Below are 12,143 nucleotides of genomic sequence, written 5' to 3' on the forward strand. Positions count from 1 at the left end.
GATGTGAGAGAGACAAATCGTCAATCTCCTTTCTTTAGCCATGTGAGAGCCCACTGCCTGTGGGTGTGTGTGTGTGTACGTTGAGCTTCTTTCGCGCCGTACGTAGCCGACCGTGGCACTCGTGTTGTCTTGCAATTGGTGCCGTTCAACCAGTTGTGAACCCATTCAGATCTGTCATTGCTTGTGATTGATGACCTTTGTTTAGGTCCACCGAGACTCTTGGTCCATTCCATACAATGCATCGTTTAATGTCCTCTGCGTAATCTCTCTCTCGAGAGAGCGGCTTTTCAAGTGATTGGTGTGGTTTTTCTTTTTAGCCAGGTGATAGTCAAGAGTGATTGGCCTTTTTAGGTGCAATGAACAGGCAAGTAGTGTGCATGTTTAATTTGCGGTAAATTTTAAAAGTAAAACATTTGGCTGCGGTACGTGAATATTTTGTGCGTGCCAAACCTACCCGTTGCAGGGCTGGGTGAGCAGATTGCGAGTTCGATTTTAGCATGACGGCAGGAAATCGTCGGGGCAAATGTATGTTCGTATAACACGTGGGCTTTCGTGACCAGTATTATCCGCAATGATTGGGATCCTATGATGGAATGCACATTATAAATCCGGAGTATTTATTCATTATTATTATGAAGGTTTTTTTTGGACATCACCTTTAGAACGCGTCAGGAGCAGTGGAGTTGTAGCGCCGTGTTTGTCGATGGGGCATTGCGTCGTTATACGTTGAATGGTCCGTTCTGGATGACCACAGCGGCACACTACTTCTGGAGAGATGTTTTATTTTCCATTTGTGCATCAGGTATCCGCATCTGCCATGGATTGTGTGGATGCAGTTTAAGCCGCATCTTGTGACGTTGATGATTAAAGTGACAATGATTGATGGCCATGATGATGATGATGAAAAAGGCGCCGGAGTTCAGGGAATCGAACTCAGGGGGCTGCCTGATATTGATGATTAAAGTGACGATAATTGATGATGATAGTGATGAAAAACGGGCCCGAGTCGGCGAATCGAACTCAGAGGGGGGGCGGGGGGGGAGCCCCCTTCTCTGCGGCGAAGACCCCGGGGGCTATTGCCACAGCTGCCCGTCCCCTGATGCTGGATGCCCCTTTCGGTCCCGCGCGTGTTTCTTTGTGGCGGCCGCAGGTCTACGAGACGCCCTTCTACGTGGCCGTGGATCACGACAAGAAGCGCGTTGTCGTGAGCGTGCGGGGGACGCTCTCGCTCAAGGTGCGCCTCCGGTGACGAACAATTCGCTTGCGCGCGTACACGCGCGCGTCAAAATGACCGCCCTCACGGTTCTCATCTCCCTCGGTGTCGTACGTTGAACTGCTCTCGCACCGTACGTAGCCATCTGTGCTCATCGGAAGGTGCGTGGAAGGACAACAAACTAACCACACAACTTAAAAAGATAATTCCGCCATCGCCGTGAAACGGTTTGCGTGGTGAGGCATTCTCTATCGCGACCGCGTGGCTGTCGCTGAGGCCAGGTGGGCGCTGCGGCGCGTCACACGCAGTGTCACCGGGGCACACGAGGCTTGAACCTGCCGTCGTTCCCGTAAATAGACGGCGTCTCTCCCGTCGAAACGCAATGGACACCATGCACTGGCGGCGGAGTGGACGGTGCAAACGACGTGTCGATGCTAAGGGAGAATGATTCTGACCCTTAACAGCACGCGCTCGTATCGGTGTGTTACCCTTCGGTACATCTTCTTGGTTCTTTTGGTAAAGTCACGTAGAAGGGAAGTAATAAAATAATAAAAATAAAACATAATAAAATAATTCTCACGACGTTTCGGCCACAACGCAAGCAGCCGTCCTCAGGTGAAGAACATGTCTGTCTAAGACTCTGTCTAAGACTTTGTCGACAGACATGTTCTTCACCTGAGGACGGCTGCTTGCGTTGTGGCCGAAACGTCGTGAGAATTATTTTATTATGTTTTATTTTTATTATTTTATTACTTCCCTTCTACGTGACTTTACCGAAAGAACCAAGAAGATGAACCCCTGCAGTCACGAAAGCTTTAAATCGAAACCCTTCGGTACGTTAGATCGAAGCGGAACAGTAGGTGATTCGATTGCTTGAGCATGACAAAGACACTTGGGTTGAATATTTCAAATTGGCCGTGATGTCAATCGGTGCATGCTCATGTACGGCTCGTTTGTCAATCCGCTGCTGGATGAGGGCCCCCTCCCTCCAACGCCGTGCAGGCCATGGGGGTGGGTTTACTTGACTATGCTTCACCGTGCTGCTCACTGTGGTGTTTGCTGAAGGTTGGGAGCATAGAAGTACTGTACAACAGTGGATATTGCTTCACGGAAGTCTCTTGCCCACCGTACAATTAATCATTGTTGTTTTTTAATGCTATATGCTGTCGTATTGTTCTATTTTTAATATATATTTTACAAAAATCAAGCTGTATATTTATTATCCACTACCCGGTCTCCACCTCCACAGCGCGACGCGTGGCTGTGTGCTTTGCCTCCTTCAGGATGCTCTCACGGACCTGACAGGCGACGCTGAACCCTTGCCGGTGGAAGGACATCCTGGCACGTGGCTCGGGCACAAGGTAGAGGGAGCTTTGCTGTTCATATCCAGTGCATCCCACGACAGGGTGAATTCTTCAGAGGGTGGCGGCAGCTTTTTTTTATTTTTACCAGGTAAGCCCCACCAAGATATTTAGCTCTGTTTTTCATTGAGCTATCATTTGTGGGCCACAAATGATAGCTCAACGAAGCGTGTGGACAATTATAGCAGCCATGCTGATTCTAAATGTGGAGGGAAAAAACCAGAGGACCCGGAGAAAAATCCACGTGACCATGGGGAGAACATGCAAATTCCAAATATTATACAGGTGTCAGAGTCTGGATCAAACCCACAACCTCCTGTATACCAGGCGATGGAGTTAACATCTCACCAATGTGCCGCCCCAGGCCTTTCTCACAGCGAGAATGGCCTGGGTCAGGGGTGGGCAACCAAAATAACAAGGAGAGACATTTTTTTCGAATTCGGTAAATAAAACGCTCAATATTTCAAGAGCCGCAATGCCATGTGAGTGCGAGATGGCGATCCTGAATAAATAACGTCACGAAGCAGTCGTTCAAGATATGTGGATAACGCTTTGGTTGTCTGGCCACATGGTAAAGATACACTTAATGCATTTCTAGATAATGTCAATTCGCAAAACCCAGCCATCCAGTTTACCATGGAAATGGAGGTGAATTACTGGATATTTTGCTCGGATGTGGCCAAAATGGTAAAATAACACACGGCGTTTACCGAAAGGAAATGCACACTGATGCCTATCGGAATGCAGATTCCCATCATCACCCTGCACAGAAATCCTCTCTCATCAAGACACTCATGCATCGGGCTAAAACAGTGTCAGATGGTGAACGTCTGAGGACGGATGGGTCCAGAGATCAGAGAGAGGTGGATTGCGTCACTATTCTGGCAAATCACCCGATGATGCTGGATGTATTTACCAGCGAAACATCGTACTCAAATTGAAAATGTCATGGATTTACTCTCCAACACACCATTTTATTAATTTACAAGTAATTGCAATTTTTACAAAAACTTCCCACGAAATGTCAACTGTTGTACGAATTCTTTACATTTATTCCAAATTTTTATAGTAACCCTCGGTTTTCTGAGAAAAAAATATGAGCCGCTGTTTTGTATCGGTGCAATGTGCTGCTGCGGCTTGCAACTTTGGGAGCCCGTAGGTTCACGCCGGCAAAGCTGGCCGTGTGGGTGAGATACCCACCGAGGGTTGTCGGGGTGCTGAGCCCACCACGGACACGACCTGGGGCCCGTGAGGCTCCAAATCCCAAAGAACCACGTTCTCAAGCAAACGTGCATGTGTCTGTGTGTGCGTGTGTGTGTGGGCTCAGCCTGGTCACAAGTGACTGCATCGAAATAAAACCCAGACTGGATAACTTCGCCAGGTGTGAACGATTGGGGGGAGCGGTAGTGAAGTGGTTAGCATGCTGCGCTATGATACTCGGAGACTCAAGTTCGATTCCCGCTCATGGCCAACGCCAGCGACGATTATCTGAGCCGGTCCTGGACCTCCCCTAGGTCAACAAAGGCGGCCGGACGTGGTGCTGGCCACCCACCCCCCCTCGTGTGCCGTGCCGGCCTCCATAGGTGCTCGCCAACAGCACTTGCCCCAACATTCTGTTACAGGCTGTACAGGGGGATATTTGTCTTTGGGCTCAGCCTGGTCACAAATGACCGCATCGAAATGAAACGCAGACTGGATTACTTCGCCAGGTGTGAGCCGGTTGCTGGTCACACGATCGAGGTGCGTTGAGCGATAAAAGCCGGTTGAATCGGTGGAACAAAAACAGTCTTGTCAATGCGCCGCCCCGTTGCACAAGTTCGAATGCAGGGCTTTACGCCGCGCCGCTGTGCTCTTAAGTCTGCGCCCGTGTTGCTGTGGCGAAGGAAGGCAGCACCGGCGTGTGATCCCGTACCTCATGCATTGCCTGTGTTGTGTCGCCTGTCGCTCTTCAGGGAATGGTTTTCTCTGCCAAGTACGTTAAGAAGAAGCTTGAAGAGGAGATGATTCTATCCCAGGCCTTCGGACGAGACCTGGTCAGTGCAGGTTCTTGCGCTCGAAAGTGTTTTGTTCAACGCGTTGCACCGCCACGTCTCAATTTGCTTCAGCAAGAGCTAACACGGCCATGAACAGTAGTTTCATCGATTTCAAACGAAACAAAACTATTTTTTTTTTTACCAGGTAAGCAATTGGATAGCCCCGCTGAAACTGAGTGACCGAACGATGAACACATGGATAGATCGTGTTGACTGCTGGGGATCAAACCCCCGGGTTTTCCCTCCACATGTAGCATCAACGCACGTTTCAAGTGTCTGGCTGATAACAATTTCCCCGTGATGCTAAGCCACTTCGTTGGGCCACAATTTGCGGCCAGGCCGCTTCTGATAAAATAGAGCTACACAGCTCGGCAGGCTATATAGCGTACCTGGTGTGTAAAAAAAAAAACGAGTTAAAAAAATTTACGAGTTTTAAAATAAGTGGCCCTGGGGTAGGCCACGGTCTACCCCAGGGGGATGACGCCCGCCGGCGGTGACGAACGACGGCGTGGGTCGCCACGGGGAGGGAACGTGCAAGAGGAGGGGGGGGGACGGCCACTCTGGAGAGTGATGACGTCGGCTCGTTTGAGCAGGAGCCACACGGGTGGATCCGTTGCACCGCGTGGCGCGTGTGAGAGTTTGGCGAGGGCTATGGTCGTGGGCGGGGGGAGTCTCTCACGATCTCACCAAAACAAACCCAATCACACCTCTACTGTGGATGATGTTGGTCACAAAAGCCTCACATGTTAAACTCGCTCACGGCAGTCAGAGCGCACGCCTGTCAACCCCTTATCAGTGCCCTGCCTTATTACAGACCAATTCAGACCTCATTGATCACCCCGTGCCCCTTATAAATATCAACGTTCATCCTACAAAGTCCCATCACAAGGGAAAAACACACAAAAATAAGACAAAAAAATGTTGCCCGCATTGAAACGGCTGTACGCCGTATGGACCTGAAAACTGAATTTCCCTGTATAAGACTACGGGGTAAACCGTATGGGTTGACAGGTACGGTAGTGGGGAGCGGTGGTGCCACAGCGGTTAGCGTGCTGCGCTGCGCTACGAACCCGGCGACCCAAGTTCGATGCCCGCTTACGGCCACCAACACCAGTGACGATTATTTGAACCGGTCCTGGGCCTCCCTTAGGTCGACTCAACCTCAAATGAGTGCGTAGTGCAGTGTGTAAAAATTATCGCCACTGGGAAGACAAAGGCAGTCAGGTGTGCGGCTGGCCACCCACCCCCTCATGTACCGTGCTGGCCTTCGTAGGTGCTCGCTAATAGCACTTGCCTCAACGGTCTGTTAAGGCTATAACAGGGGATCTTTGTATTTGTCTTAGTAAGTATGTTGAACTTATTTCGCACCGTACGTAGCCAATCGGTGCTCATCGGATGTGCGGGGGAAGGACAACAAACTAAACACAAAGAAAGCAGTTCTAAAGAAATGAGTTTTCAATTTCGATTTAAAAGTGAACACAGCTCCAGTGGCTTCCTAAAATCAGAAAGGAGAGCAGTTCCAGACGGCCGCATCTGAAAGCGCGCGATGGGGTGACCGCTTTGGTTCGATGGCTGGCCGTGTTAACGACACAGCGATGTTTAGCCGTGTTGACGACACAGCGATTCGTCGATTCAAATCTCCTCCCGCGCCCACGTTGCACACGCATCAAAGTCGCGTGCGTGGGAGTGCGTAATTTGCTATTTATGTAAATGATATTCGAATGTTATGCTAATGTCACACTTAGGCTAATGGAGGGGACAAACCCGAGACAGAACGAACAAAAAATCGACACTAAGGAGATGGTAGGAATGTGACAAAAAACCCCCATGGGTTTCTCGAATCGAAGCGTTGACCCCTAAGCCGTGACGGATCATCTAATTGCGGGGGCGACGAGTGACTTGTTAACGTGCCCTGGCGCGCTATCGCGTACAAATCACCGGTTTTAGTCGAATAAAAAACAAACAAGTGACTGCCGATGTACGCTTGCGAGTGCGCACGGTTGTTGCGGGGGAGCTCCCATAAATCACCGACGTTACCGCATTGCACCGCGTGCACGCCCACCGCTCGTCACGATGCTCGGCCACGCTCGTGTGGGTTCATACGGACTCCCGTGGCCCGTTGCGTAACGCAAGCCTCAAGTGATTCTTACCTCACGCGTGATGCCCTATCAGCCGTAAAGCAGTACTGTACCACCCGGGGGGGCGGAGAAAAGATCTGCACAAGTTCTTCCCCTCTCTTACACCTGCGGTTTTATGGGAATGGCAAGATCGTCGGCAGATTTTGTATTCGGCAGAGGCTTTTTTGGAATTTATATGGACGTCGAATAATTTTTTGTAGACCGGCTCGTTGGTGAGATTGAATGTCGAGTGTCAACCGACGTGTAGTTTTTTCTGGCATTCGCTGGGGGAAAAAATGGCAATCGCGATGGAAATTAACAGGGATTTCTCCATTTTATGCCAAACGTCAGCACGACTCCTCCTCTCGAGCCAGGGAGTGTGGGAAAGTCTGCCTGCCAGAATATAAATTAGGCCCTCTTTAGTCGTACATGAACATTTTTTTTCAACAAACGTCCAAACTTATGGTATATTGTTGATTTGTTTGTGTACGTGTGTTGTTGTTGGTGTGGAGCTACGTGTGTGTGCGTGTGGCGAGCGGTAGTGTAGCGTTTAGCGTGTCGCGCTATGAACCCCGCCGACCCGGGTTCTAATCCCGCTCATGGCCGACACCGACGACAATTATCTGAACCGGTTCAGCGCCTCCCCTAGGTCGAATCAGCCTCAGACGAGTACCTGGTGCAGTGTGTAGTAAACATTGCCACTGGGGAGACCAAGGCGGTCGGGCGTGGTTACTGGTCACCCACCCCCTCGTGTGCCACATATGTGCTGATACTCGCTAAAACAGCACTTGCCCCAACAGTCTGTTAAAAGCTATCGGGCGGAGGGGAGGTGGTGTCTTTGTGTGTGTGTGTAATCACTCTGTCTTGCAGGGCCGAGGCACGAAGCACTACCACCTGGTCATCGTGGGCCACTCCCTCGGGGCGGGAACCGCTGCCATCTTGTCCTTCATGCTCCGCCCGCAGTACCCCACGCTCAAGTGCTACGCCTATTCTCCCCCGGGAGGCCTTCTCAGGTGGCAACTCACAACACTGCGCACGAGACCAAGACAAAGATCACTCCACCCCCCCCCACCCAGTGTAGCCTTCACAGACTGTTGGGGCAAGTGCTGTTTAGCGAGTAGCTCGCGATGCGGTGACCATCTTTGTTCGATGGGCAGCCAAAAGTTGCTGCTGCGAGGATGACCAGAGTTGTGGTGATGGTTTGTGCTCCTTGACGAGATCGGAAAAGTATTGCGGTTCATTTGTGGCGTGCACTTTGTGTGTAATGAGTGCGACACCAAGAGACAGCGGCCTCGAGCGATGAGGGCCGCTCTGCCCCTGGCGACGTGTGGGGATGCGCGTTGGGTGCGATGGGATGTGAACATGGGGAAGAGTTGTGGACTGGTGGATACAATGTCCGTCGATTTCCGTAACATTTACAAAAACGAGCAAAGCTGTTGGCAAACATTTTTCTCAGCCTAAGGCCCTTCGCAATTATACTTTCCTTTAGAATTTTATACATATATATTTTTAAATGCTTTCACAAATGACAATAAACGACAGTTGACAATGTGGAAAGGTATTGCGATGGAGCGAACACAGATGGAACACTTGAAAAAGGTACCAAATACTGGAGAGAGAAACAAAAAACACGTGAAAAATGATTTAACTCGCAGCCAGCAAACACGGCGGCGGCAAGTGTTGCTGAAATCAACTTTCAGTGTAAAAATACCCCAAAACAACCGGAACGCATTGGCAGTGCGCTTTAACGGGTTCGAATGACCGTGCTGGCAAGTGCTGACTGTCCTCACGTGAACCCAGGCAGCGGATCAGTGCTCTGAGCCACCCGGCCACCTCTGCCGCCCCCCTTTTGTTGTGAAGTGAGCTCTTGCAGGGCCGGCTGCTATGGTGATAGCCTGTTAGGAGCACCGTAAGTCGATGCCGAGAAAGTCTATCACGGTCTGAGCAAATACATATTTTTTTAGGTAATTGGTTGCCGCTGTGGCAAGATATTAACTACCTCGCCTGGTATGTAGGAGGTCGTGGTTTCGATCCCGACCCTAACACCTGTATATTTGGAGTCTGCGTGTCTCTCTCCCCGTGGTGGCGTGGATTTTTCTCCGGGACCTCCGCTCTTTCCCTCCACATTTCGAATCAACAGCAGGCGTTGAGAGTGCTTGGCCTGTGTAAATTTCCACGTGATGACGAGCCACTTCATTGAGCTATCATTTGTGGCGAGGTCGCTTCTGAAAAAGTGCTAGATAGCTCAGTGAGCCTTACCTGGTATGAAATAAAAGAATTTTGTTTTATATTCTTGGTTCTTTCGGTGAAGTCACGTAGAAGGGAAACAATAAAATCATAAAAATATAAAACAATTAAATTCTCACGACGTTTCGACTGCATCACAAGCAATCATCATCTTGCAGGGCTGGCAGGTGATGATGATTGCTTTCTGTTGCAGTCGAAACGTCGTGAGAATTTAATTGTTTTATATTTTTATTATTTTATTGTTTCCCTTCTACGTGACTTTACCGAAAGAACCAAGAATACGAATCCCTGCAGTCACGAAAGCTCTAAATCAGAATTTTGATTTAGTTTATTTTCAATAATTATTTTACTGACTTCGAGTTCGTCACCCACCGACATAGTCCGGTGCCATCAGTGTGTGGGCACAGGGCCTCGCACGGTCGGTATTTGGCGCTGAAATTTTCGGCTGCGCACGGCTTCTCTAGCAGAGGCAACACCGGGGGCAGATGAGGCATCGTCTGCCCTTTTGCCAGAGACGCAGTTATTCCTTTGATTTGGCCCGTGGACACAATTAGTGGCGTAATTGCGGATAGAAGGGAAACGTACGAATTAATGTTGAACTTCTTTCGCACCGTACGTCGCCAATCGGAGGTGCGAAATAAAGAGGACACCCACCACCATCACGGAAATGGAGTTATGAGATGGTTTGACGTGCAGCCGTGAGATCGGAGTTTGGCATCACAGGGCCATTAAGGATGATGATGGTAGACGGCGTGGGGGTGCCTTCCTACAGCAGCGGATAAATCGAGGCTGATGATAAATCCGTGTTATGCTGGAGAGGCGTCCAGGGGAAGGGGTGTAAGTCACGCTGTGCGGTTTGGGGTGGGGGGGCCTCGTTTGGTGTGGGGGGGGGGCATTGATTATTCAGTAGAAATACAAAACTTATTTTACCAGGCAATGCCCACTGAGCTATATATAGTGATTATGCACGCCGAGGGAAAAACCGGAGCGCCTGGAGAAAAACCCACGCAACCACGGGGAGAGAGAGAGAGACACGCAAACTCCAAATATACATCAGCAGGCGTCAGGGTTGAGATCGACCCCACGACCTCCTGTATGCCAGACGAGTTAACATCTCGCCACCGTGGCGCCTGTCATCATCATGCAGTCGTCACATCATCAGCAGCCACAATCCATTCACTGCTGGATAAAAATTATTCCCAATTAATTTCGTCACAATTCCTTGCGATGGCAATGCACAGCCATCGCTAATGGTCTCAACTATGTCTGTAATGATGAAGGATAGAGCTCGAATCGCCATAATGACACGGCATGGGGGAAGCCTTCATCCAGCATGCAATTGGCAAAGGACTCGAATAAGTTATTACTACTATTATATTGCCTACTAGCGGAAGTACCCGGCTTTGCCCGGGTGAAAAATATCTTTCTTAAAAACCTTACATATATATACACAGATACTAAGGTATTGTCAAAGCCCGGTGGGCTGTTTGTACATTTTTCCACCAACAAATATATAAGAGGCTTTCACAAGTCCAAAAAGTTGTAGAAAGTGTGGGGTAAATAGTTGATGTCAAAATGTTTCCGAAAATTGTGGTCTCCCCCCCCCCTCAAAAAATATCTTTACCCCTCGTAGGTATATATACTAACAACACCTTACATACAACAGAGGAAGTGGTATCTATTGACTTTGTAGTAGTATCTACTGACTGTACCGTAGTATCTACTGAGCCAGTAGTAGCTACTGACTGTGTAGTAGTATTTAGTGACTGTAATAACTACTGACCATAGTAGTATTTACTGGGCCTACAGTAGTATCTACCGACTATATACTCGTAACGACTAACTGTATAGTATCTGCTGACTCTATAGTGTATCCACTGACTATAGTAGTAACTACAAAATCTATAGCAGTATCTACTCACTCTATAATAGTATCTACTGACTCTAGTAGCTACTCACCGTAGCAATATGTACTGACTGTATAGTAGTATATACTGACTGTAGCAGTATTGACTGACTGTAGTGGTATATACTGACTGTTTTAGTATTTACTATAGTGGTATCTACCAACTCGATAGCAGTATCTACTATCGCTACAGCAGTGTATACCGACTGAGGTCGTACCTGCTATCACTACAGCAGTGCATACTGCTGTGTTGGTACCTATTATGATGACAGCAGTGCATACTGACTGTGGTGGTACCTGCTATGATTACAGCAGTGCATACTGCTGTGGTGGTATCTGCTATGATGAGAGGAGTACATATTGTGGTGGTGGTACCTGGTATGATAACAGCAGTGCATATTGACTGTACTCATCATTCACCCTCACCATTCACCACTCACAACTCACCCTTACCACTCATCCTCACCACTCCCACTCACTATTCACCATTCACCCTCACAACTCACCACTCACCAACCTCCCTCACCAATCTCCCTCACCACTCACCCTCACCACTCACCCTCACCACTCACCCTCACCACTCACCAATCACCACTCACCCTCACCACTCACTCTCACCACTAACCCTCACCACTAACCCTCACCACTCTCACTCACCACTCTCCCTCACCACTCACCACTCACTCTCACCATTCACCCTCACCATTCAGCCTCACCACTCACCCTCACCACTCACCCTCACCACTCACCGTCACAACCACCACTCACCCTCACCACTCAACTTCACCCTCACTACTCACCATTCATCCTCACCAATCACCACTGACCAATCACCACTCACCACTCTCCACTAACCCTCACCACTCAACCTCACCACTCACCCTCAAAACTAACCACTCTCTCACCACTCACCCTCACCACTCAGCACTCACCCTCACCACTCACCCTCACCACTCACCCTGACCACTCATCCTCACCAATCACACCCTCACCAATCACCACTCACCCGCACTGCTCACCCTCACCACTCACGCTCACCCTCACCACTCACCCCTCACTAATCACCACTCATAACCGCCACTCACCCTCACCACTCACCACTCACCCTCAACACTCATCCTCACCACTCACCGTGACCATTCACCCTCACTACTCACCACTCATCCTCACCAATCACACCCTCAACAATCACCACTCACCTCACAACTCACCCTCACCACTCACTCTCACCACTCACCACTCACCCCTCACAACACCACTCACCCT

At 49.5% G+C, this 12,143-nt stretch overlaps 1 protein-coding gene across 1 annotated transcript in view; it reads left to right on the forward strand.

Moving 5' to 3' along the window:
- Positions 1-12,143, forward strand: part of LOC133341787 (diacylglycerol lipase-alpha-like) — a 52,257-nt gene that overhangs the window by 38,817 nt on the left and 1,297 nt on the right. Inside the window, exons 10-13 of the mRNA XM_061550505.1 lie at positions 1,151-1,234; positions 2,497-2,574; positions 4,527-4,607; positions 7,595-7,737. Coding sequence (XP_061406489.1) covers positions 1,151-1,234; positions 2,497-2,574; positions 4,527-4,607; positions 7,595-7,737 — 386 coding nt within the window. The remainder of the gene's footprint in view (positions 1-1,150; positions 1,235-2,496; positions 2,575-4,526; positions 4,608-7,594; positions 7,738-12,143) is intronic.

Source organism: Lethenteron reissneri, chromosome 2 (assembly GCF_015708825.2).
Source record: "Lethenteron reissneri isolate LAM-NWPU_2019-01 chromosome 2, ASM1570882v1, whole genome shotgun sequence".
Lineage (NCBI taxonomy): Eukaryota > Metazoa > Chordata > Hyperoartia > Petromyzontiformes > Petromyzontidae > Lethenteron > Lethenteron reissneri.